The 26,079-nt window shown below is 34.7% G+C and overlaps 1 protein-coding gene across 3 annotated transcripts in view; it reads left to right on the top strand.

Moving 5' to 3' along the window:
- Nucleotides 1-26,079, top strand: part of LOC136042185 (uncharacterized) — a 440,431-nt gene that overhangs the window by 211,812 nt on the left and 202,540 nt on the right. For all 3 annotated transcript variants that reach the window (XM_065727116.1, XM_065727115.1, XM_065727117.1), the window contains one exon: nucleotides 21,998-22,153. In XM_065727116.1, coding sequence (XP_065583188.1) covers nucleotides 21,998-22,153 — 156 coding nt within the window. The remainder of the gene's footprint in view (nucleotides 1-21,997; nucleotides 22,154-26,079) is intronic.

Here is a 26,079-nt window from a genome sequence, read left to right as displayed (position 1 = left end):
TTTCGGTGAAAGACGTGAGCTTTTACCCCACCCCATCCCCCCCAGCATCAGCTTCAGTCAGCACTCACTGTGAGCTTCAATTTTTTTTCATCCCTATACATGTATTTTTCCAAATAATAGAGGTCAAAAGTTAAATCTATATTAATGTGAATGTAGATTTCAATCAATCTGAAGAACCTCACATGGAAAATTTGAAATTTTGGGCCTAAAACAAAATTTTAAAACCATAGTTATTTTCTCCTACTAATAAAGTCCAGTTGCCTCCACCCTAATGGCTGGTGAGGAACTATGCAATACTCTATAGTAATTAGCTTGATTAGATCATGGGTACTTGACAATGACTGGTTTTGTTTACGGATTGCATCTATGCTTAGGGACTAATATTGTATTACGTACCAGTAGGTACTCTTAAATTGAGAGGCCGTAACATAAATATCCTTCCAATAGTCCTAGAATTTCGCTTGATAACGTTTCGGCCTTGTTGGGCCAAAATTGCAGTTCTGCGAAATAGAATGTCAGAAATGTACGCTTTGTTGTGGTGCTATCTCTTTTGTTGCTTAAAAAGAGCCCTATACCTTTGAATTTTCGTTTAAAATATTCCTTTTCGGATGACCAAGGGCTGCTGATTTCATAAGTCCAAGATGAAAAAAACACAAGTGCGTGACCATCCTTCGTTAGCAAAATAAGAAATATAGTTGTTTCGTTGGTAGTAGCCTTAGATTTTGAAAAATACAATTTTTATCTTCATGAAGAGAAAAAAATTGCTGCACATTTTAGTGCATTACTGCCACTGGGGATGATGCTGTACATTATCTTAACCAATGAAAGAGAGCATGTCTTGCTATTGCTATTAACAACTCACTGCATAGCTTAGCCGCCTGAGGCGAGCAAGGCTAAGTACACTCCTCCTCCATCCCAACCTATTTAAAGTTTAAAGTTTCCCTTAAAGTTCCAGTTAAGGTCATTCTAAGTCCTTCCTCATGACCTCTTCTCACCCCCTTCGAAGACGGCCTGTTTTTAATTTGGTCCTAGATGAATGGCCACAAAGCATAATCTGTCATCCTTCATCCGAAACGCTTGGCCAAGTCATCTTAACGCTGGCTTCTCTGAAAAAAAAAAAAAATTGTAAAGAGAAAACGAGGATATTAAGAGCCAGTGAAAAATAGAAGAAAACTATGCAAATATTTCATTCAAGACCTCCTCTCGACCGTCTTCTTTGCTGAATAAACTAATAAAAATAAAGATAGAAGTCCAACGGACAATATAAAAAAAATTGCCTTTAAACAGAGACTAAGACTAAATAAAGAAGACCCTTTCCAAGTAACGATAAAAGTATAACTGAATAAAAAATACTGCATTTCAAGCTTTCATTTTATATAAAACCTTTTTTAAGGTTACTCAGAGATCCTATTGGGTTGAGTCTATTAGGTTCACTGTAGCACTAGAAAGAGGTATTGAACCCATTTTGTATACAGCTCACTGTTTGCTAAATGATCAGTCAAATGACTACCTAAGACTCTCCCTAGGCAATTCTCCTGGGGGGGGGGACTGAAGCCTTTCTTAGCCTTTTGAAGTGCCCATTTTTAAGAACCATTCTTCACGACTGTTTGCAAAATTATCTTCCCATTTTACCAAACTGCCAGACAAACCTGGGCTTTGGAAAACGATAAAAAACAACGTTGTATATTCTATCAATCACATCGAAGTGTTATAAATATGATTTCAAATAACATTTCATATCCACAGGTTGATCTTAATAAAACATTTGAAACTTTAAAACATTATTGTTTTGTTATTGTTATTGTTATGTACTTATTGTTATGCAGCTAAGTTGTGGCAAGAAACTAATAAACTCAGCGGTTTTATACGCAAAAATCCTTAATGGGCAAATTTTTACTAGATTTCTTGTGGTTTAAACTTCTTAATTTTTCTTTAATAGTAAAAACAAGAGCTAAGAGCTCATATGGCATTTGTGACGAGGTCGGAAGAGCCAAGAGCTCATATGGCATGAGTTCTAGCAAAATTCTAAGAATCAATAGATTAATTTAAAAGGAAAATCAGAGGCTTAATGCCGGTCGGGATTTAAAACAAGAGCTCTGAGACACGAGGTCCTTCTAAATATCAAAATTCATTAAGATCCGAATTTGTGCAGGTCCGTGACACGCCTACCAATTTTCATCGTCCTAGCACGTCCAGAAGTACCGAACTCGCCAAAGCAATGGACCCCCCCGTAACAAGACTTCCATTTCCCCCTCCAATCTCCCCAATGTCACCAGATCTGGTCGAGATTTAAAGTAGGAGCTCTGAGAAATGAGTTCCTTCTAAATATCAAATTTAAAAATACCTTACGAACGGTCACCCGTTCTTAAGTTAAAACACCTCAATTTTTCTAATTTTTCCGAAGTAACACCCCCCCCCCAACTCCTCCAAAGAGAGTGGATTCATCCGGTTATGTCAATCACGTATTTAGGACTTGTGCTTATTCTTCCCATCAAGTTTCATCCTGATCTTTCCACTCTAAGCCTTTTCCAAGATTTTCCGTCCCCCCCAACTTTACCCAATGACACTGGATCCGGTCGGTATTTAAAATAAGAGATCTGAGTTATGAGGTCCTTCTAAATATGAAATTTCATTAAGATCTGATCACTCCTTCGTAAGTTGAAAATACCTCATTTTTTCTAATTTTTCAGATTTAACCCTCCTCCCAACTTCCCCAAAGAGAGAAATTCCGTTCCTGTTATTTCGATTACGTATCTAGGACTTGCGTTTATTTTTTCCACCAAGTTTTATCACGATCTCTCCACTCTAAGCGTTTTCCAAGATTTAAGGCTCCCCCTCCAACTGCCCCCATTGTCACTGGATCCGGTAAGAATTTTAAATAATAGCTTTTAGACACGATATCTTTCGAAGTATCAAATTTCATTAAGATCCAATCACCCGTTCGTAAGTTAAAAATACCTCATTTTTTCTAATTTTTCCGAATTAACCGTCCCTCCACTCCTCCCCAGATGGTCGAATTGGGGAAACGACTATTCCCAATATAATCTTGTCTGGTTCCTGATACGCCTGCCAGATTTCATCATACTAGCTTATCTAGAAGTGCCTAAACTAGCAAAACCATGACCGACAGACCGACAGAATTTGCGATTGCTATATGGCACTTGGTATTTACCAAGTGCCATAAAATTGAAAACAGAATATTCCAAAAAAAAATGATTCGTTTGCAATTTTTATTTTATTTTTCTTCTGCTGGAATGCATGTGGAATCCACCAACGACGGTTAAGCACCACACTGTCATTACTTTGTCAAAACAAGAGAATATAATTGAATTAATTAACATGATTTTGTGGGACGGTTGTTTATCCCAGGACTCAGAGTTCCAAATTTTACGCATGCATATTGTTAATAATCCTTGAAGTAATTAAACCAAGTATAATCACTCGCTATATTTCACTGAGCTTTGTTCTACAAAATTCCCTCTCTAATTCACACTATCTATATTATTAAAATAGAAATTTTGTCAAATTGAACTATAGATGATAAAATTTAAGAAAATTATGAACCGGTGTGATTAAGCTAGTTTAAAATATCGGGGAATGGAAAAAAATAATATGGAGAGTGATGAGGATGGTGGTAGAAATTGAGAAACAGTTGGAACAGTAATATAGACTGTACTAGAGATTATAATTGTCTGACAATGTATTACAATATCTCGAGTAAATTTTTATTGTTTTCATTTTTTGTTATTTACTTCAAATTTGGGAATATTGTATGAAATGTGCTGGGAGAACGGAGAAAATAATATGTAGAATGGGGAGAAAGAGTATTAGCTAAGAAACAGTTGGGACACTGATATTAACTGTAATGGAGATTATAGTTGTCTTACAGTGTATTGCAGTATCTTGAGTGCATTTTTCTTGATGTCATTTTTCAGTGTTTATTTAAATTTGACAGAATAGCTGAATCAAAGTTGATTCAGCTCTGGCCCAGCATATATACGAAAATCCTGACCATTTAGTTCTTTTTGAAGAGGCAACTTTAATATCTACCGTAAGTGGCCTACCGCAATCTTTTAAAGAGGCAATTGAGATAAAAAAAAAAAACATATAAATATAAATTTGGCTATAAATAGAGACACGAGAGATATTTCCTTAAGCCCAATTTATAATAATTTAATACTAAAAGATTCTATGAATATTTTCGCCCAGTCTAATTTAAGACAACCTGTCCGCATATCTAATGCAAACCGAAATTGTAGACAGGCAAAATCTCTTGCAAGGCAAAGGATACTTGTTCAATCTAATTGGCATTGATTTCAAGTTGATTTTTGTTGTTTGATTCAGTGTCTTTTTTCCTCTCGTGCAGTTCACTTAAAAAGGTTAGATTTTGCTGTTGTTTCTTCTTTGTTTCTTTTTTTCCTCTTTCTTTTTCTTGAGCACTGAGGACGACTTGGCGGAGGTCCTTGTCAAAATATTTACTTGTTTTTCATATTCTGCTACTGGCTGATAAAATCCTCGTTTTTCACCTACTTGTCTCTTCTCTTTTCATTTATTATTTCCTTTCTTTGTTTTCATACGTCATGCATAGCCAGTATGGTCTTAGAATGTATTTATTTTAAGTCAGACATTACTTTCATTAAGGACCTATGTACACAATGACCTACCTTCAACAAGGATTTATCTGTGTCAAGGACCTTCATGTAGTACCCTCGAAAAGAACTTCGCACAAGAAAGTTCGCTTGATCTGTAAACCCTTCGACAGAGTGATCAGGTTCAAATGAAAATTAAGCCAGAGATTTCAACCCTGTTGAACTTTACATGTATTTGGTTTTTTGACGCTTTTTTCCAAGTAATAAACAATTTTTTTATTTTTGTTTTGGACAATGACTCTTTTGTTTCTTCTCCCCCCCCCTCAAACTATAATATGGAATTAATTGTCATAGAAGGTTGGAGTGGACTTGCTCAAACGTAATTAGCCATTAAAATGTATTATTATTATTATTAAATTATTAATTAATTATTAAGTTACAATTATTATAATTATTAAAGCTCATATGTTCAAAGCTAAAGAAGCTTTTCAAATTTTAGTTCAAGATTTCCGTAATATCTTACCTGACCTTTGGTCCTAAGTGATAGAGTCCTGTCACGTCGTATCTTCTTTGTAAAAGCTGGAACCCATTGTAATATACAGCATTAAGAGGCTATGATTTAAAAGCTTAACTTAAGATATTTTAGACTGCTATAGAAAACTCTGCAGCTGAGGGATAAAATGAAAGGAAAATTACCGCTCTTTCTTACTTTATACCGAAAACATTTCGGCCTTGTTCGGGCCAAAATTATAGTTGTGCGTAATAAAATGCGACAAATGTGCACCTTACTGCGGTATTATGTCTTTTGTTGCTTAAAAAGAGCGCTATACCTTTGAATTTTTGTTTAAAAGATACCTATTCGAATGATCTAGGGTTACTGGTTCCATAAGATTGCTTCAGAGGAAAGAACACACCTGCATGACCATCCTTCCTTGGAAAAAAAAGAAGAAATTTCGTAGTTTAGTAGATAGCAGGCTTAGATTTTCAAAATTGCAATTTTCATCTATAGTAAGAGACAATGTGAAAAATAAAATCTTGAGCACATTTTAGTGGATTAGTGCCACTGGGAATAAGGTTACACATTATCTTAACCAAAGAAAGAGGACATGTCTTGCTATTACTTTTGACAACTGACTGCAGAACTAAGCCGCTAGAAACCAAGACAGCTACGCACACTTCTCCTCCATCCCTATCCCTGCTCCATCCTTCCATCCTCTATTGTTGTAGCTATTCAAAGCTACACCTTTTACCCTCTCCCTTAAAGTTTCAATTTTCTTTAAATTCTTCCTTATGACCTTTTCCAACCCCATTCGAGGACGACCTGCTTTTAATTTGGCCACAGGTTAATCGCCACCAAGCGTAATCTTTGACAATTTTTCATCCTTCCTCTGTAATATAATATGAAAAAAACTTCGTTTTCTTAAAGAGTTAAAGAGGCTGCGTCCCAAAGTCGAACCTTAAAACGTACAGGAATTAGGAGAGGCAGTTGGGGGGCTGCCGCCCCCCAAACTCCCCGCTTTTAATGACTCTTTTGTACAGGTTTTTTGTTGTGGGGGGACTTCATTGTTACTAATTACTAGTTTCGGCGCAATGGTTCTCCTGTCCTCTTGTGTTTAACATTTTTCGAAGTTATTCCATTATTCATTGATTTCAATTTTTTGTTAATTAAAAGAGGGCCACTCCGAAGCCAAGAGCGGGGGGTTAGGGGGCGGCAGCCCCCCATAACAAAAAACCTGTTCAAAAGAGTCTTTAAAAGCGGGGGGTTTGGGGGCGGCAGCCCCCCAACTGCCTCTCCTAATTCCTGTACGTTTTAAGGTTCGACTTTGGGACGCAGCCTCTTTAACTCTTTAAGAAAACGAAGTTTTTTTCATATTATTTCTGTACGTTTTTCTACAATCCATGGTGGATGTAATTTAATAATAATTTTCCATGTTTATTTTCTCGCTTTCTGTATCAATAAATTCAAACTGACAAAATTATCTAATTTTGATAATTTTAATAGTTTAGCAGCTTAATTAAAAATTTAGCAGCTAGTGGTTTTTACCCACCCGCCTCCGGTTTATGGGCCCAGCGCGCTTCCGCTGCGCCAAGCTGCTGTTATGCTTGTTATCAAACAAGTTATTACAATAGAAAATTTCACCAACGGCTTCAATTAGGAAATCAATTTAAATGGTTCTTTTAACTTGCTTCCATCAAGCCTTACCCCCGCTTCAGTATAAATTCTTGTGAACATTCCAGTTCTGATCACATGTTTCCATGTTTATTTTCTCCCTTTCTGTATCAATAAATTCAAACTGACAAAATTACCTAATTTTACAAATTTTAAAAAGTTAGCAGCTAGCGGTTTCGATCCACCGACCTCTGGGTTACGGGCCCAGCACGCTTCCTCTGCGCCAAGCTGCTGTTAGTGTAAGAATTTTTCAAACAAGTGATGTTATTACAAGAGAAAATTTTACCTTGAATGGGGAAATGGGTTTTTCTAAGCTAGAAAATCGGGGGGTTAAGATTTTCCGACGAAACTTTCCAGGGCAATTACTCGGAGAATTCCGCGTCGAATGAGTCTTCGTACACCCAGATCCGGTGTCGGCTGTGACCTGTAGGCTTAAAGCAAAAAAAAAGGAGAACATGAACAATAAGTGGCTATGCGTGGTTTCTGGAAAACAGGGAAGGAGTTATCGGATCGAGCTGAAATTTCGCGGATAAGCTCTTGGGCTCTATGGGACCTTAACTTGTGAATTTCAGCCCGATCGGACAACGTTAAAGGGGGGTGGGGTTGGGTGGTCGAAACTCTCGGCCAGATTTTCCCCATGAAGGAAAAGTCGGAGGGGGATGAAATTTGGCAGGTTTCTTAGTTGGAGCTCGGGCTACGAAATGCATCCCTCCCCATCCCTCTGCGACCATTGAATTAACACTGCTTAACATTGTCGTGGTTCGCCTCTTTAAAGAGGCACGAGTGTGCCTCCTTGACTTTGCTTAGTCATTTTAAGGCAGGACGCACTCTCAAGGAATCTTCCTAGACCTCCCATGTTAAACATTCGGAGTTTGCCTGACGTTCCTGAATTAGTGATTTTGGCGGTTTTTATGTCAATAGAAATAAAAAAAAATCTGGTGAATATTTTGATCTAATCAAACGTTAAAGCCGACAATTTTTTCTTTTTTAATTCAAAAATAATTATAAGACCTATTCCGGGTTTGCATTCTAAATTGCTATACTTGACACTGTTGTTGTGGGGTATAAAAAAATAGAGCAAAATATTTTCTATTTAGTAATCAGAAATTTATTTCTATAATATATACTTCCAGGCTGCAGTCCCTTCAAGTATTTTACATATTTATGTTACGAAGTAAAAAATCCCCTCAAAAGACTATATCCAGCTGTAATCGGAGCGTGTGAGAATGCATAAATTACACCAAGGGACTAACCACTCGGATTGTTCAGGAGCGATTCAGTCCAGTATTAGTTAGTTGTAACCTGTTTGAACAGAGTCTAGAGAATAAATAGCGCCCAGACATCAAACTGCCGGTTAATAAATAAATATAAATAATTATATTGTATAAATCATTACAAGAAGAATTGATAAGGACACCCTGCACCTAATTGTAATTTTGAGTGAGAAACCCCTTAAGTTCAACCTTCTTATGTTTGTTTAGTTGAAGCGACGAAGAAAACTGATACCTCTGTATTTGACCGAGGTGCCGCCTAAGAAAAAAAATTGACTAGGGAGTTAAATGATTGGACTTTGGCTAGGCCGTTTCTTTCACTGTAGCCCCAGAAAGAGGGAACGAAACCCATTTTGCATACAGCTTATTGCTTGATGAATGGTCAGTCAAACGGGTACCTAAGACTCAAAGGAGTACCTAAGTACCAAAAGAGACAATATTTGATATTCTATCAATCACATAGAAGTGATATAAACATGATTTTAAATTATATTTCATATCCACAGGATGATCTTAACAAAACATTTGAAACTGGAAAACAAAGTACTTACTGTTATACAGCTTAGTTTGGCAAGAAACTAACAAACTCTTCGGTTTTACACTCAAAAATCCTTCGTATGGAAATATTTACACGATTTCTCGCGCTTTATAAACTTATCAGTTTTTCTATAATAGTAAAAAAGAAAAAGAAAATTCCAATTTTTTTGTAGTTTGCTTTTATTTTTCTTTTGGTTGAATGCATGCGGAATCCACTACAAGGGAAAGCACCGTTAAGCACCACACTGTCATTACTTTGTCAAACCAAGAGAATATAATTGAATTTATTGACATGATTTTGTGGGACGGTTTGTTTATCATACGATTTAGTACTCCAAGTTTTACGGATGATTATTGTTAATAATCCTTGAATAAATTAAACCATGAATAATCACTGGCTATATTTCACTGAGCTTGGTTCTACAAAATTCACTCTATAATTTACATTTGCTGCATTATTAAGACGTAAGTTTTGTCAAATTGAATTATATATGACAAAATATATGAAAATTATGAACCGGTGTGACTTAGCTAGCATAAAATTTTGGAGAATCAAGAAAATTATATATAGATTGATGGGAATGATGATTGAAGTCTGGGCTGGATCTAGGGGACCAAAAGGGGGAAAGTAACCCGGATGGCACGCTCAGGAGGTGGCAAAATAAGCTAAAATTTTAATATTTATTGACGAAAATTGTAATATATACAGCATTGACGGCACAGCTGGGGACCCCCTGAGAAATAACCTAACTCCGGCTCTAACTGAAATTGACAAACAGTTGAAAGACTGTAATGAGTTGTAATGGGGATTATAGCTGTCTTAGATTGTATTACAGTATCTTGAGTGAATTTTTGTTCTTTTCTTTTTTCGGTATTAATTCTAATTTGAGGGAATACCCCTGTAGCTGGGAGAATGGAGAAAAATAATATTGAGAATGACGGTTGAAGTTGAGAAACAGTTGGAACATTAGCATAAACAGTAGTGAAGATTACAGTTGTCTTACAATGTATTACACAGTCTTGGGGGCATTTCTCTTTCACTTTTCAATATTTATTCAAATTTGAGGGAATGTCCCCTTAATCGGGGTATTTTCATTATCATGTGCACCTAGTAAAGACCGAAAAGTTTAGCATTTAAAGTCAGAAACTACTTTCATCATGGTCGTTTTTACACAAGGATACAGCTTCAATAAGGATTTATTTATATCAAGAACCTACCTGTAGTACCTCAGAAAGTAGTTCCCACAAGAAAGTTTACTTGATTCATAAACCCTTCGAAAGAGAGATCAGATTCAAATTAAAGTTAAATCAGAGATTTTACCCTCTGGCGAACCTAACGCGTATTTTTGAAGCCCTCTCCCAGGAGTGAAGCCCTTTTAAATGTTAATAGCCATTCAGTTCTTATGTAAAATTCCTATGGCCCATGGGCTTTTTCTGGAATAAACTATTATTATTATTATTATTATTATTATTATTATTATTATTATTATTATTATTATTATTATTATTATTATTATTCGAAACTGTTGAAAATTTTCCAATTTTAGTTAAAAATTTCAGTAATGTTATACCTTTGATCCTAAGTGATAGTACCCTGTCATGTGGTAACTTCTTTGGCCGTAAAATCTAGAATATATTGTAAAATAAAGTATTTCTATAGGTTTTGATTTGAAAGCATAACTTAAGGGGTTTTCCACCATCCAAACGCGGAACTGTTAGCTAACAATTTTCCCAAAAACAATGTTTCTGCCATCCAGCTAAAAACTGTTAGTCTTACATTGTTAGAGAATATCAAACAGTTCGTGGTAACGAACTGTAGTAAGGAGCGACCCGGCTCAATAGTAACCAAAACTCTAAAAAATTGAATTTTGATATCAATAGCTACATCAAAAGATTCGCATTTTAATGCTGATTTTAAATATATAAGTTTAATCAAGTTTAATCTTACCCATCAAAAGTTACGAGCCTGAGAAAATTTGCCTTATTTAAGAAAATAGGGAGAAACACCCCCTAAAAGTCGTAGGATCTTAACGAAAATGACACCATCAGATTCAGCGTATCAGAGAACCCTACTATAGAAAATACTTTAGTATAAAGAGCGAGGTATTTAGGAGGAGATAAATACCTTGCTCTTTATGCTAAAGTATTTTTAGTAATTTCAACTATTTATTCTACGGCCTTTCTGATTCAGGGGTCATTCTTAAAGAATTGGGACAAAACTTACGATTTAGTGTAAAGAGCGAGGTATTAACGAGGGTAAAAACCCCCTCGTATACATAATAAAAATATAAGGTTATGAAAGTTTGTTATGTAAGTTAATTCTTAAGCTACGTGTATTTCTTACTAATAAAAACGTTCATTAAAAATTAAAAGTTCTAGTTGCCATTTTAAGTGACCGAAAAATTGGAGGGCAACTAGGCCTCCTTCTCCACCCCTTGTTTCTCAAAATCGTCTGATCAAAACTAAGAGAAAGCCATTTAGCCAAAAAAAGAATTAATATACAAGTTTCATTTTAATAATTTATGTGCGGAGAGCCAAAACCAAACATGCATTAATTCAAAAACGTTCAGAAATTAAATAAAAAAAACTAATTTTTTTAGCTGAAAGTAAGGAGCGACATTAAAACTTAAAACGAACAGAAATTACTCCGTATATGAAATGGGTTGTCCCCTCCGCAATCCCTCGCTCTTTACGCTGAAGTTTGACTCTTTGCCACAATTCTACTTTTTAAAACAATTAAAAGCTTTAGCGTAAAGAGCGAGGGATTGCGGAGGGGACAACCCATTTCATATACGGAGTAATTTCTGTTCGTTTTAAGTTTTAATGTCGCTCCTTACTTTCAGCTAAAAAAATTAGTTTTTTTTATTTAATCTTTAACAAATCGAATACTTGTTTGAGAAAATTTTTGGAGGATTTATTTCTGTTACTTAACAATTGTGTTTCCGCCGTCCAAATAAGTACCTTTTAACTAACATTGTTAGCAAATAGTTGGACGACAAAAAAAAAACCTTTAAAATGTTTTAGACTGGCATAAAGCTAAAACTGTAGAATAAGAATTCAAACAACAAAAGCATTGAAGTGAAAAGGTAAAAAAAAATGTGAAGAATACGGCATTAGACTTTTAAATCCCCACGGGTGGCGTTGATCTCCATGTCATGTTCCTTCAGCCAGGAGCTGCAATGGGGGGTTAGGACCAGCCATCCCATGCTGTCGCTCATTTTTCCTGTTTACCTTCCATATGTCTCTCCGGGTACCCGTTTAGAGCTGGGTCAAATCTAGCTGAGCCTAAAGAGTCACGTCACTGACACCCGTTCCAAACTAATTAACCAGTGGTATCAGGACTTGAACTCCTGTTATCACGGACAAAGGATTTCAAGTGGATCGTTCTAACCACTCAACTAATGATTTTTTAAATTTAAAGTGAAAAGGATAACATTTTAATATTAAACTTCAATCTTTTAACTAGAAATCAAATTAATGTATCAAATTTAGCAATAAACACCCAAATTGAGATTTTTCTCAAAAAATCTAGAAATTTAAGTCCAATAGATAATCCGAACACTAAATTTCAAATAAATGTAAGCAGTTCTATGCTTAAGTTGATTTTGAAAAATAAAAAAGTAGGCTAAAATTGGGTATTATGGTAGCTTCTACCATAATATGGTAGAAGCTACTTTGTTAGCCTATTCAACTAACAATTAATCTTTGGAGCCTGATTACTTGTGCACCAATTATTATTAAAAGAGGATGGACCTTCAAAACTGATTTGAAGCTAAGGCCACAAGGGTTCTTTGCTTCAAAACTCCCAAAAATGCCTCACCAACTTTAATCCAACCGTAGGGATTAGAGACTAGCTTCCACATCTCACCACTTACCTTACCAGCCTTCAGACGTTACCCTGCATAACTATGCCTTCTACCTTGAAATCCAATTTATGAAATTTCTCTAGTTGGTTTCTTATTTCGGTCAGACATTCTTCTATATAACGTTTTCTTGTTTCCGCTGCCATGTAATATTTTTGGGAAACTGGGGAATCAGCTCTCCCAAATTACTCCAACTAAATTTCGTTGTATTAGTTAGGTGCTCTCTGCATAACTGCATCAAATGATGAGCCCCTCTGTGTCTGATTTTTACGCCTACATTCTTGGCTAACGTGACTAACCCAAGGTATATCTAAGACGATATAATCAAGCTGGTATATATTCTCGACCTATTTTCTTATTAACTTTTCATGTAATTTATTGACTAATCTTTTCAAAACCCTTTTTAATGAAACTTTTCTTGTTCTTGATTGTTATTCTTGGCATGATCTATGGCATCAATGGACTGATAAGGACATAAAGGATTTCCAAATTTTTTCTTACTTAGAAGATTTCTAAGCTCCTTAGAACACTTTCTGAGTATTAATGAAGTAGGTTTTTGAGTCCGTATAAGTAGCTAATAACTAGTAAACCTATGAAAGATTGCACTGTAGTTAAGCATGCCTGTTGAAAGACCATCTTTATAAGTGTGGTGACCTTGAGGTAAATATAGGCCAGAAACAGAAGGATCCTTCCACTGTGTTGCCTCGTTCTCGTTTGTCTTTTTGTTTTCTTTCTTCTTTTCGTTGCTCACTTTTTTGTATACGAATAAAAAGGAAAGCAAGGTTGGGGAATGGATTGGACAATAGAAATTAAGCGCATATTAGATGTAAGTGCAACCCTTCAAGCAGTGCCTCACCTAGATGCTTTTGAGCTTGTAAAAATGTTTCAGGGAAAAGATTTGGAAGGAGTTGAAGAACATGAAGGGATCTTCTGCATTTGAAACAGACGGTGTTCCCACTCGTCTCTAGACTGGGAGCAGACTTAGAACCTCTAATTATGATCTAAAATATTGTCTGGTACTTTTCAAATGCCTCAGTGGCATGCACATTGGTCAACCTAAATTGTGTTCGTGCTTTTTAAAAAAGTGGATTCTTCCTTATATGGAAGCTAAAGAAATATTCACCAAAATTATCATCAAATTTGAGCCCTTTTGTTTCGACTTAATCCTCGGAAGAAAGGATCCTAAACTTGCAGACAGCCCTGTTGAGGAAAGACTTCATCGACAAATTTAAGCAAATAGCTTCACATGATAAACCTTGCTGAGATACAGATTCTTGCAAAGCTAAGGACCCTTAACCATGTGTAACTTCGACTTCAGTTCCTGATACATGGACATGTTTTACATCTTTCGATGCATGCTTATTCAATGAATGTTTTGGTAATATATTATAATAAGCTTATATATTATAATAATTTGGTAATATATTATAATATTTTGGTAATATATTAAAATAAGCTATAAATTATTACACATTGATCATTAACTGAGAGGGCAGCGCGACTGTCTTAAATTTAAAAACATTTTGGTTGTATTTCATGAATGGTTCTGATTTACAAAAAGCTGACGTTGAAGGTTTTATGAGGCTACTGATGAAAAATCGAAGCCTAATATTACAATCCAGAAATTCAAAATCAGAAGTTCAATTTAGTATCCATAGTAAAGAGGGAATCCAGGTGTTTTGTTAGGAGAAAGAGAGGGAGGGGGTCTGAGACTCCTCTTGATCTGCTTCGTTTCATTTTGAGTTTCTAAGGCAAATGCTTTCTGAATAATTCCTAGTTCAGTTAGAATTGAAATAGATCCCCTTAGTTCATTATATGGTTATTTCTAAGTTTTACCATGCAAATGATTCGATTTATAAGAATTATGGCAAGTCGAAAACATTATTCCTTAGCCACCGCTAGTTTCTCAAAGTAATGTTCGAAAAAAATGTCGTTTTCAAAGCCATCCAACTGTGTTTCGAACATCTAAATCAGATTACTAGAAGTCCCATTACATCCGTAAGGATTCATTTCAGGAAGGCCGCGGGGGAAACAACGAATTTAAAGACTTCCATTGAGGTAAAAATATCGGCACTTATGTATTATACGAGAAACACACTCGAGAGCTTGTATCGCAAATACAAGACATCACGCGTTTTTCACGGTGTTAACATCAGACAATTAGCTTCGGCTGTGAAACTACACCAAAGATATACCAACCAGAATACCAACCAAATATTTAATTATAATATACCTACAATGTATTTTTCCACCGAGCCGAAGCTAATTGTCTCGTACTAACACCGTAAAAAATGGGTAATGCCTCATGTTCGCGCTACAAATTCTCGAGTGTGTTTCTCGTATAATGCATAAGTAACAAGATTTCATATGGTGCCGCAATTGGACCGTTGAAAGCACACGGCCAGAACTATTACATTTTAATCTATTTTGCTGAATTGCGTTATAGGTTTTGTAAAATTTTACATTTAGGATTCGTTAGCTGTGAAATTAGAAATCGTTAGCTGTAATTTTTGATTTGGAAAATAGGAATGAAAATCTATTTCTGACACCTAAAGTGGTGTAAGATCATATTGGACAATTAAGTCAAATTTTTCTAGGGACAGAGTTGTTAATTGAAATCTGCAGTATTTGTTATGTGTTTTTTTTTTCTTGTTGTCCTTCTGTTTTTGCGTTTTTGTTGTTTTATTAAAAAAAAAATCAAATGAAGATATGCATCACAAAGTGGATGTCTTTGGATTTTGATCCAATGCCATCTGTGAATGCTGGGGTACACACGCTGAAGAATAGTTGGCTGTTCTTTGTTCAATTCAGTTTTTTTTTTATATGCCCAGTTGAACTCAAATTTTTGGTTGAACTCGCCACCCCTCATTTTCAAAAAATTAACTGTTGATTATGATTATACTTTAAAAAAATACAAGTGATACATTGACGCTCTGACCATGACTAAATTTGACTTCATTAATAAATAAAACGAATCCTTTAAGATTTGACGAATTCGGCTTGATTCGGCTCCTGGAATGATCCCTAAATAACCGTGAGCCAAAAGACATGCTAAATGTCAATATCGGAGGTAGTCATAGCATCGTATTTTATCAGTAATAAATTTCAATTAACATGACAGAGTTATCATTGTTTGGGAACAATATAATTTGTATAATTCTTTTCTTTGAAAGCTGTTTATGATAAAAAAAAAACATAAACACAATATGTACAAGTTGTCGCCCGCTTTCAGAAGTTGAGTACACCAGCCCCCGTGTTCAACAGATTGTATTGCATTAACTTACTGAATAAACGCAATTATTGTGCTTTATTGATTGCGGCTTGAACGTCAAAATGAATTTCTAAAAAAAAAAAAAAAAAAAAAAAAAAAAAAAAAAAAAAAAGTAGATAAATACAAAAAAGAATATCCATTTTCTATCTGTAAATGGACAAATTGCAGGTTATTGAGCTCTAAAGCACAATAAGCAAATAATAAATTGCAATAGGTTTCAATGGGTGAATTTGAACGAATGCAATAATGGCATTTGGCCATTGAACGCAAAAATTACAAACATCAAGTGAAATAATCAAACAGTTCGTGGTAACGAACTGTAGTAAGGAGCGACCCGGCTCAATAGTAACCAAAACTCTAAAAAATGGAATTTTGATACCAATACCTACATCAAAAGAATCGCATTTTAATGCTGATTTTAAATATATAAGTTTCATCAAGTTTAGTCTTACCCATCAAAAGTTACGAGCCTGAGAAAATTTGCGTTATTTCAGAAAATAGGGGGAAACGCCCCCTAGAAGTCATAGAATCTTGACGAAAATCTCACCATCAGATTCAGCGTATCAGAGAACCCTACTGTAGAAGTTTCAAGCTCCTATCTACAAAAATGTGGAATTTTGTATTTTTTGCCAGAAGGCAGATCACGGATGCGTGTTTATTTGTTTTTTTGTTTTTTTGTTTGTTTTTTTTTCCCAGGGGTGATCGTATCGACCCAGTTGTCCTAGAATGTTGCAAGAGGTCTCATTCTAGCGGAAATGAAAAGTTCTAGTGCCCTTTTTAAGTGACCAAAAAAATTGGAGGGCACCTAGGCCCCCTCCCACGCTAATTATTTTCCCAAAGTCAACGGATCAAAATTCTGAGATAGCCATTTTATTCAGCGTAGTCGAAAAACCTTATAACTATGTCTTTGGGGAAGACTTACTCCCCCACAGTCCCCGTGGGAGGGGCAACAAGTTGCAAACTTTGACCAGTGCTTACATATAGTAATGGTTATTGGGAAGTGTACAGGCGTTTTCAGGAGGATTTTTTTTGGTTGGGGGAGGGGCTGAGAAGAGGGGGATATTCTGGGGGAACTTTCCATCGATATTTTGTCATGGGGGAAGAAAATCTCCATGAAGGGAGCGCAGGATTTACTAGCATTATTTAAAAAAAAAACAATGAAAAAATAAATATGAAAAAGTTCTTTCAGCTGGAAGTAAGGAGCAGCATTAAAACTTAAAACAGACAGAAATTATTACCCATTTGAGGGGCTTACCTCCTCCTAATACCTCGGTCTTTATGCTAAAGTATTTTTAGTAATTTCAACTATTTATTCTACGGCTTTTGTGATTCTGGGGTCATTCTTAATGAATTGGGACAAAATTTAAGCTTTAGTGTAAAGAGCGAGGATCTGACAAGGGGGCGAACTCCCTCATATATGTAATAAAAATATGAGAATACAAAAGTTCTTTACGTAAGCTAATTTATAAGTTACGTAGATTTTTTACTAATAAAAATATTCGTAAAAAATTAAAAATTCTAGTTGCCTTTTTAATTAACCAAAAAATTGGAGGGCAACTAGGCTTCCTCCCCCGCTCTTTTTTTCTCAAAATCATTCGATCAAAATTATGAGAAAGCCATTTAGCCAAAAAAAATGCAAATTTTGTTTTAATTATTCCTCTGCGGAGAGCCAAAATCAAAACATGTATTGATTCAAAAACGTCCAGAAATTAAATAAAAAAAACAAGTTTTTTTAACTAAAAGTAAGGAGCGACATTAAAACTTAAAACGACCAGAAATTACTTCGTATATGAAAGAGGCTGCTTCCTCATCAACGCCCCGCTCTTTACGCTAAAGTTTTCTACTGTTTTAAAAAGAAGAATTGAGAGAAAGAGTCAAACTTTAGCGTAAAGAGCGGGGCGTTGATGAGGAAGCAGCCTCTTTCATATACGAGGTAATTTCTGGTCGTTTTAAGTTTTAATGTCGCTCCTTACTTTTAGTTAAAAAAACTTGTTTTTTTTATTTAATCTTAATGAAAGGGGGTCTTGTTGCAGGTACCACAAACGGTAGTGGAATATCATGCTTGACACGAACTATGCTTATGAATTACTAGAAATGCATAGAAGTAATATTTTACGTAACTCCCCAAGTTTTTGTTTAACATCTTATTTTAATGTTTAGGTTTAACATTTATTTCAATATTTAATCCACACCATCCAGCGTTAAAATAAAATATTAAAAAAAAATTAGATATATATTAAATTTTTTAAATATTAAATATACTAATAATTAAATTTAATACATAAGTTAATTATTAAGTTAATAATTTAATAATTAAATCTAATAAATAACTTAATATATATATATATATATATATATATATATATATATATATATATATATATATATATATATATATATATATATATATATATATATATGAGCAGATGATTTTTGAGATTGGGCAGTATTATATATATACAGTATATATATATATATATATATATATATATATATATATATATATATATATATATATATATATATATATATATATATATATATATATCTATATATATATATATATACCACTATCTTGCAAATCTTTAATTTCTCTAAGAATGAGCTGCTGCATTCTAGGACTATAAAATTCCACAAAGTGGACGAGGTTTCAAACCCGAACCTTGTTGTTCAATTCTTTTAACAGAAATTAGAAGGACATACTTAAGATGTATGCTCCCAAATTTAGGGGGCTAAAAAATCTAAGGGAACATGTCCCTCACTTCCAATTGACGATACTGCCTGCCAGAAATGGTGTCTATGATCTTTCAAACAAGTCCTATTTACACGTGTAGTGAAGATCTCAATAATATTTACCAATCACCATCCCTTCTGCGTTCCTTTAAACCCCTTAATAGAAAAATTCCTCAAAAGGAATGTTTGTAAATGAAGTCTTGGAATAGATTCGATTTTCTTCTATTTTCTTTTCGCCCCTCCGGGAAATTTTGGTGTGAATGCCAACGAAAGTTAGAATGAGATAGGCGTTTTCTTTTGAAGAGGGGCGTAATTAATACGATTGTCTTTGTACAAGATTCTTTACAAGGAGAATAGATATTTCATGAAAGTCTCATGTAGCCTGAAAAGTAATCTATAATTATCGTAATATGTGGTAATGCATCTACGCAGGAATATTTATTGAAGGACTTCAGTATCAAGAGGATGAAGGGGAAATAAATTGTGAAAAACGAATCTAAATACAAAATTTGAAAAATATTATCAAATGGAAGACAATATCTTAATATTTTGATGAGTCGCACCAGCACCCCCTACCCGTAATATGCGTGTCTGGACGTGGTTTAAAGTTCCAGCCTAAAATCTCTCTTGAAGGGATGGCCTAAAACGCGAGATTCCAGCCATCGAGGGTTTAGCTCAGGAGCTTCTGCTGTAATATGCTCTGGGTCTTGAGTAACTGTGTGAGCCATCGAGGGTTTAGCTCAGGAGCTTCTGCTGTGATATGCTCTGGGTCTTGAGTAACTGTGTGAGCCATCGAGGGTTCACAAAAAATGAACTAAAATTTTTGGTAAAATTGCGTCTCCCAAGCTAAATGTCCAAGAGTATTTCAACTTTTCTAATGGGTGTAGAGATCTACCAATTTTCATTCGATTTTTTTTCGACACTAATCTGGTTTCTTTTTAAAACCTTTTTCTGGATTCTTCTCTAATCTTCCCTTTTCTTCTTTTTATAGTTTTGAAACACTTCTTACAAACACAAGTATAGAATTGGGCAGAAAGCTTCAAATCTCTTAATCAGTAAATTTTATTCTTCGTATCTTTCTCTCTGCCTCTCTCTCTCTCTCTCTCTCTCTCTCTCTCTCTCTCTCTCTCTCTCTCTTTTTCTCTCTATCGAATTTATTTGTTTTTTTTTTCATCTTTCATAGTTTGTGGAACACTATGATTGTAGGCAATTTTTCAAAACAACATGATGTCTGAGACTTTCCACCACTGAAACAGAAAAGTAAAGGACCGTATAATAAGCATTTTTAGAGATGAATTATTGCGACAACGTCGCGCAACACATTTTGAAGTACCAAGGAAATGAAAATGAAAAATAAAAATTATGCCCCTGGACCCATCTTTGATATATATACGTATTTTTTTTTCTATATAGTTCTATATCCATAAGTAATTATTTTGTCCTGTATAACTTTCGTTGGTTTTAATTCTGAAACTTTAATGTATCCGACGATGACGATGGCCTGTATCGTCTGCATGATCATCGAAACCTGCAGAGCTTTTTGAATCTGTTTTCACTGTCTAATAAAAGTTCTTATCCCTATTTTTAATTTCATTTGTTAGATCTGTATATACCTAAAAACTCCATTTTCAAAATTTCTCTTTTGGCTCTTTAAAAAATTCAAATATAAACAATTTGTTGATTCCCCAGTATAATTACACACTCAATGGGAGTGACACCTTTTTTCTCTTTAGTGTCATTTTACTTTTGCTGACTTTTTCCGTATGTTTCTTTTTTTGTAAATTAAATTTTAAAAAAAACTGGTTTTTTCAACTGAAAGTAAGGAGCAACATTAAAACCTAAGACGAACAGAATTTATTACGTATACGAGGGGTTCTCCCCCTTGTCAATACCTCGCTCTTTGCGCTAAAGTTCGAATTTGGTTCCAACTCCTTAAAAATAACCCCTGAATCACAAAAGCCGTTTAACTAGAATAGATATCTCTTTTGAAAGTACTAAAAAAAAATTTAGCGTAAAGAGCGAGGTATTGACAGACGGCCAACCTCCTCATATATGTAATAATTTCTGTTCGTTCTAGGTTTTGATGTTGCTCCTAACTTGCAGTTGAAAAAACATATTTTTTTCAGAATTTAATTTCTGATCGTTTTTTAAACAATGCTGGGAAATCTGGCGCCCCCTTCTCAGAAATATCCCTTCCCCCAGGAAAACATCATTCATGGAAAGATCCTCCTACGTGATCCCCTACCCCAACCTCCACACCAGAAAAACACCCTTCTGAAAATGTCTGTATACTCAATAACCCAATAACCAATGTTATATGTAAACAATAGGCAAAGTTCGTAACTTGCAGCCCTTCCCCCGGGGACTGTGGGGGATTGAGTCATCCTCAAAGATATAGTTATGAGATTTTCGACCATGCTGAACAAAATGGCTATCTAAAAATTTTGATTGGGTGAATTTGGGAAAAAATGAGCGTGGGAGGGGGCCTAGTTGCTATCCAATTTTTGGTCGCTTAAAAAGGTCACTGGAACTTTGTATTTCCATTTGAATGAGCCCTCTTGCAATATTCTAGGACCCTTGGATTGATACGATCACCCCTGGGAAAAACAAACGAAAAAACAGACAAACAAATAAACACGCAACAGTGATCTTTCTTCTGGCAAAAAATCCAAAATACCACATTTGTGAAGATAGGAGCATGAAACCTCTACATTACGGTTTTCTGATACCCTGATAATGATTGTGTGATTTTCATTAAGATTCTATCACTTCTAGGGGGGTGTTTTCCCCTTTTTTTCGAAAATAAGACAAATCTTCCGAGGCTGGAAACTTTGGATGAGTAAGACTAAACTTGAAATCAGCATAAAAATCCGATTCTTTTGATGTATCTATTGGTATCAAAATTCTGTTTTTTAGAGTTTTGGTTACTATTGAGCCAGGTTCCTCTTTACCTACACTTCGTTACCACGAGCTATTTGATTTAGCACCAGCTACTACCCAAAACTGCATAAATATAAATGGCGGCCATCTTCTTTAATAACTGGATTCCCAATTTTGTTAGTTTGTTCTAGATATTTAACTGTCAATGGTACGTTCAACTACCATACTCATCTGCCTATTGTTCTGTAGCCCTAACTAGCCCTATAGCTCTGTAACCTGTATCCCTATTTTCCTAATTATTACTTGTTTTGCCCTGGCAGAAAGGGGTTAATTTGATATTTCGCATGGGGGTAACTGCTTTCCCACGCCTCAGTTTGTCCCTCAGCTGAAATTTAGTTTCTTCAAAAATTTTGGCAAAACTAAGATAAGCCTGCCTAATTCAAGCATCCAAAGAAGCTGCTCGTTTTTTTTGTATTTTTTTTTGTCTTTATGGTACTACACGGCTCATTTTTCATTTTCATTTTCACTTGATTCGGAAAAATCAGCTCCAGCTTTGCCTCCCCCCCAAGATTTTGACAAAATTACGCCACTGCCTGGCAGTAGTTAAGCTTCTTTTCTGCCGTTTTAATGCGCTATTTTGTTGAAATAGGATGTGATTCGAAGATTTAGATTTATTCTTTCAGATTTGGTTGGTTTTTACCTGCTGATTTCGTTGAAACGTTCCCCATAATTGGTCACTGGAGAGGCTTTCTTGACAGAGATATAGTGGCCAGTTTAGACTTGAATGAACTCGAAATGGAAGAACTGAGATACTTCATGAGGAACAATGAAACGGAAAAGTAAGTACTTCCATAATTTTTGAAGTCACTAATATTAAAAAGAGATTTCAGTATTACTGGCTTTTGTGGTAAAGTTTACTTTTAGAGATAATTAAACTGCGGTGATATTTATGGGGTGGCTATCCCTTCCCCAGCCCCTAGGTCTTTCAAAATTCATATTCTGGAATTTTCATTTAAAGAAACCGACAAAATAATTTATCCCCCCCCCACTCTGTTTTGCATTTTACCTGCCAAAACACTAAGAAATCCTTGAACCCTTCCCACTTACATTTACGTGAATTGACAACTCTCATTTTGTATTTCACTCATATAAGAAACTCGTTTTCACCAAAAGAAATTCATTTTATAAGTTCATTTTATAATGCATTTTAAGTTCTCTAAGCTCGTTTTAATTAAAAAAAAAGTTAAAGATAGCTTGATTCAAATTTAGTTCTACTTTAATTATAATTCAAATTTATAGTGCACTTAATTAGATCATCAAGGCAATACAGTTGAGCTTAAAGTGATCAATCTTTTCCCTTTAAAAAACCACATACACAATGTCACAAATGACATAGTGTGGTTAAAAAACCACATGCACAGAATGTCACAGGCAACGCTCTATTGTTCGCCTGTAGTAAAGAGCTAGTAAAAAGATGACCATTTTAAGTTTTGGTTTCCAAACAGCAAGGGGCTCTTACGGGTTGTTCATTAGTGCAAGATTTCCAGAGTTTGTGACGAGAATACTGTGGAGACTAAACATGCACCTAAGTAAGTCAAAGGACGCTATGCGCACCATAGTTTTCAAATTATCTGCAATATTTTGGAAAGAGACTTAGGGAAGAAGTTGAAACTTTCAGGAACTCCTAGACTCCTAGATGAGCGAGTTGAGATGAATCAAGACACTGTTGGTATGCAAGCCATCGACATGACATTGGAACGGGTCGGGGTTTTAAATCAAAACTTAAAGGTACTGCTAGGGAACGAAAGGTGGAAGGCTCGAGAACGGCTTGGAATGTAAGTCAAAACTTAAAGGTAATACTGGGGAATACTGGGGCTGTACTTTAATACTTAAAGTATTACCTTTAATACTTAAAGATAATACTGGGGCTGTCATATTTTAGTCGTAGTGGGAGGAGTATAAAATAATTAAAAACTTGAGACGAACAGAAACTGCTATCAATGAAAAGATGAAACTAAAAATGAACAAAATTACACATGAAACTACTACCATAAACTACTAGCAATGAAATTTCAGACTCAAACAAACAAATTAAAATAAGTTATCACATGACACATCGGCTAAAGACAAAATATATTGCTATAGATAAATAAATGAATCATAAAAACATTGGAAAAATGAATAGTTCCGGGGACTATAAAAAAGCAGGAGCGAGTCCTAAGAAGCCGCTTCAAAATGGAAGATTAGTCTTATCAAACAGTTCGCGGTAACGAACTGTAAGCAAGGAATGACTCGACCTAATAGTTAACAAAGCACGGAATTTCGGAATCAATAGATACATAAAAATGTCTTTTTGTGCTGATTCCAAAAATGTAAAGTTCATTAAGTTTAATGTTACCCATCAAAAGCTACGAGCCTAAGAGTAATTGCCTGATTTTCGCAAAGGGAGAAAATATTTTCAAAATTCAGTGAATCTTAATGAAAATTGCACCATCAGAATCAGCGTATTGTCTGATACGTCGAATCTGATGGTCTGATTTTCATTAGGATTCCCTGACTATCAAGGGATGTTTCTTCCTTGTTTCCGAAATTATACAAATTTCCTCAGGCTTACAGCTTTTTATAGACTAAACTTAATGAAAATATATTTGAAATCAGCATAAAACCCAAATGTTTGTTTTATATATCTGTTGGTATCAAGATTCCGTTTCTTAGAGTCTCGGCTACTACTGAGCCGGGTCACTTCTTACTAATAGTTCGTTGCCCCTAACTATTTAAAACAAGGAAGATACAACTTGCACTTTAATACAACTTGAATTAGATCTTATCTTAGCTCCTAACTGGAGGCAGTTCCAAGGGGGAAAAGTTGGAGCACTTGCCTCAGGGGCACAAAATTGATATAAAAAATCTGTTTTTAGAGTTTCGGTTGCTGTTGAGTTGTGTTGCTCCTTACTTACAGTTCATTACCACGAACAGTTTGATATAGGCTATCGAAAAAACTAGCTGAAATGAACTGTCCTCTCACGTCTCCCCTTATTTTTAAAACAATGCAAAGCGAACACTTTACTGAAAACACAAAATACACGCAAAGAAGGAAGTTGTTTTTATGAAAGAAAAAGTCTTTAAGTCGCATCAACTGAAGAAAAGAAAACAAATTTTATTTAAGCTGAAAAGTCAATCAGCAGTAGGCAGAAATGACAGACGTATTTACAAAGGTCTCTAATTTACGAAGCGACTGCCTTATGCAGCAAAATCTTCAGTATCAAAGCAAGTTAATGAAACTGAGTTAATAAAATTCAGTTCAAAAAGGGAATTCGTTTCTGAGGTAAAGTACTAATACATTAAAGGAAAATTTTGTTTGCGTAGGTAATCAAACTTTGATGGAAAAATATGTAATTACAGACTCTAGCGAAACAGAAATGCAAATATTGACTGTACAGCTGTAAAATGTGCAGGCAGGGAAATGAGTATGATGAAACCCTTTTCATTTTCCACTGAGATGCTTACATCTTCTTAATTTGTAAACATAATTACTAGAACTACTACTAAAACCCTACAGAGCCATTGCTGATTATAAGGTGTCAAATCAAATTTAAGTTGCTGGCTTGTTTTTACATGGACAAGTAGCAACCTTGTCACCCCACCTTGTCACAGTGGGGATCGGTCCCTGGGCTTTGAATTGCTAAGTAGAGTATTAATCCGCTTTGCTACCACAAGTGTGAATGAACACAATTGTAAGATTTATATAAAAAAACATCATCAAAAAAATGTCATTCCTAAATCCAGCATCATCTAACACCTTCGCGTTGGAAAAAATATCCAAAATTTATTACATTATAATATACGTAAAAGAGACAAACAGAGACTACACGAACGTCGATACCATCGAATAATAACGACCAAATTTTTTTTGAAAATTCGACTTGTTTCTCCTTGGCTGCTTTAATCAGTTACAAAATCAAATTCCGATTTGACTCAGTTCGACCACTGTTGCTCCCAGTTACTTTATGATTGAAACACAAACAGTGCAGTCAGTTTAAATTTAACTCTTACAAATAACTTCTCAAATTTTTCCGTTTGAAATAGGCTTTGAATCAATTTAATAAATTATAACCACCATTCCAGGATTGTCGTTTTTGATATTCCAGTCATTGATATTGTAAAACCATAAGTAAAACCAGGAAGGTTGCAGATGTCGAACCCATTTAAATTTTGTGAATCAAGAGAAAAAGTTTTATATATATATATATATATATATATATATATATATATATATATATATACATATATATATATATACATATATATATATATATATATATATATATATATATATATATATATATATATATATATATATATATATATATATATATATATGTATATCTACATATATATATATATATATATATATATATATATATATATATATATATATATATTAATACTTACTTCTTATAGTCCTATCATTCGCTATTTCTAAGAATTAGCTAGTAATATTAGCCACTGCACTTCCAAACATAAAAAGGATTTTGCGTTTGACTCGTCGTAAGAGTTAGCAGTTTTGCTAGAATCAAACTTTAACCCAAACTGTACCTTTCGAGGATATCTTTTGTCGAGACATAGATATTTTCTAAGACCACACTGCCTTTCAATACTTTTACTAAACATGTTTATCTGCTGAAGACGGCCACTGCATATCAGACCGAAATATCCAGAGATTATTTTGTTGTGGCTCACTGTCTAATAAAAGGATTTTATTATT

The sequence above is a fragment of the Artemia franciscana genome, unplaced genomic scaffold (assembly GCF_032884065.1).
Source record: "Artemia franciscana unplaced genomic scaffold, ASM3288406v1 PGA_scaffold_74, whole genome shotgun sequence".
Taxonomy (NCBI): Eukaryota; Metazoa; Arthropoda; class Branchiopoda; order Anostraca; family Artemiidae; genus Artemia; species Artemia franciscana.
Note: the sequence above shows the minus strand (reverse complement) of the source record. Positions and strands in the feature narration are given on the sequence as shown.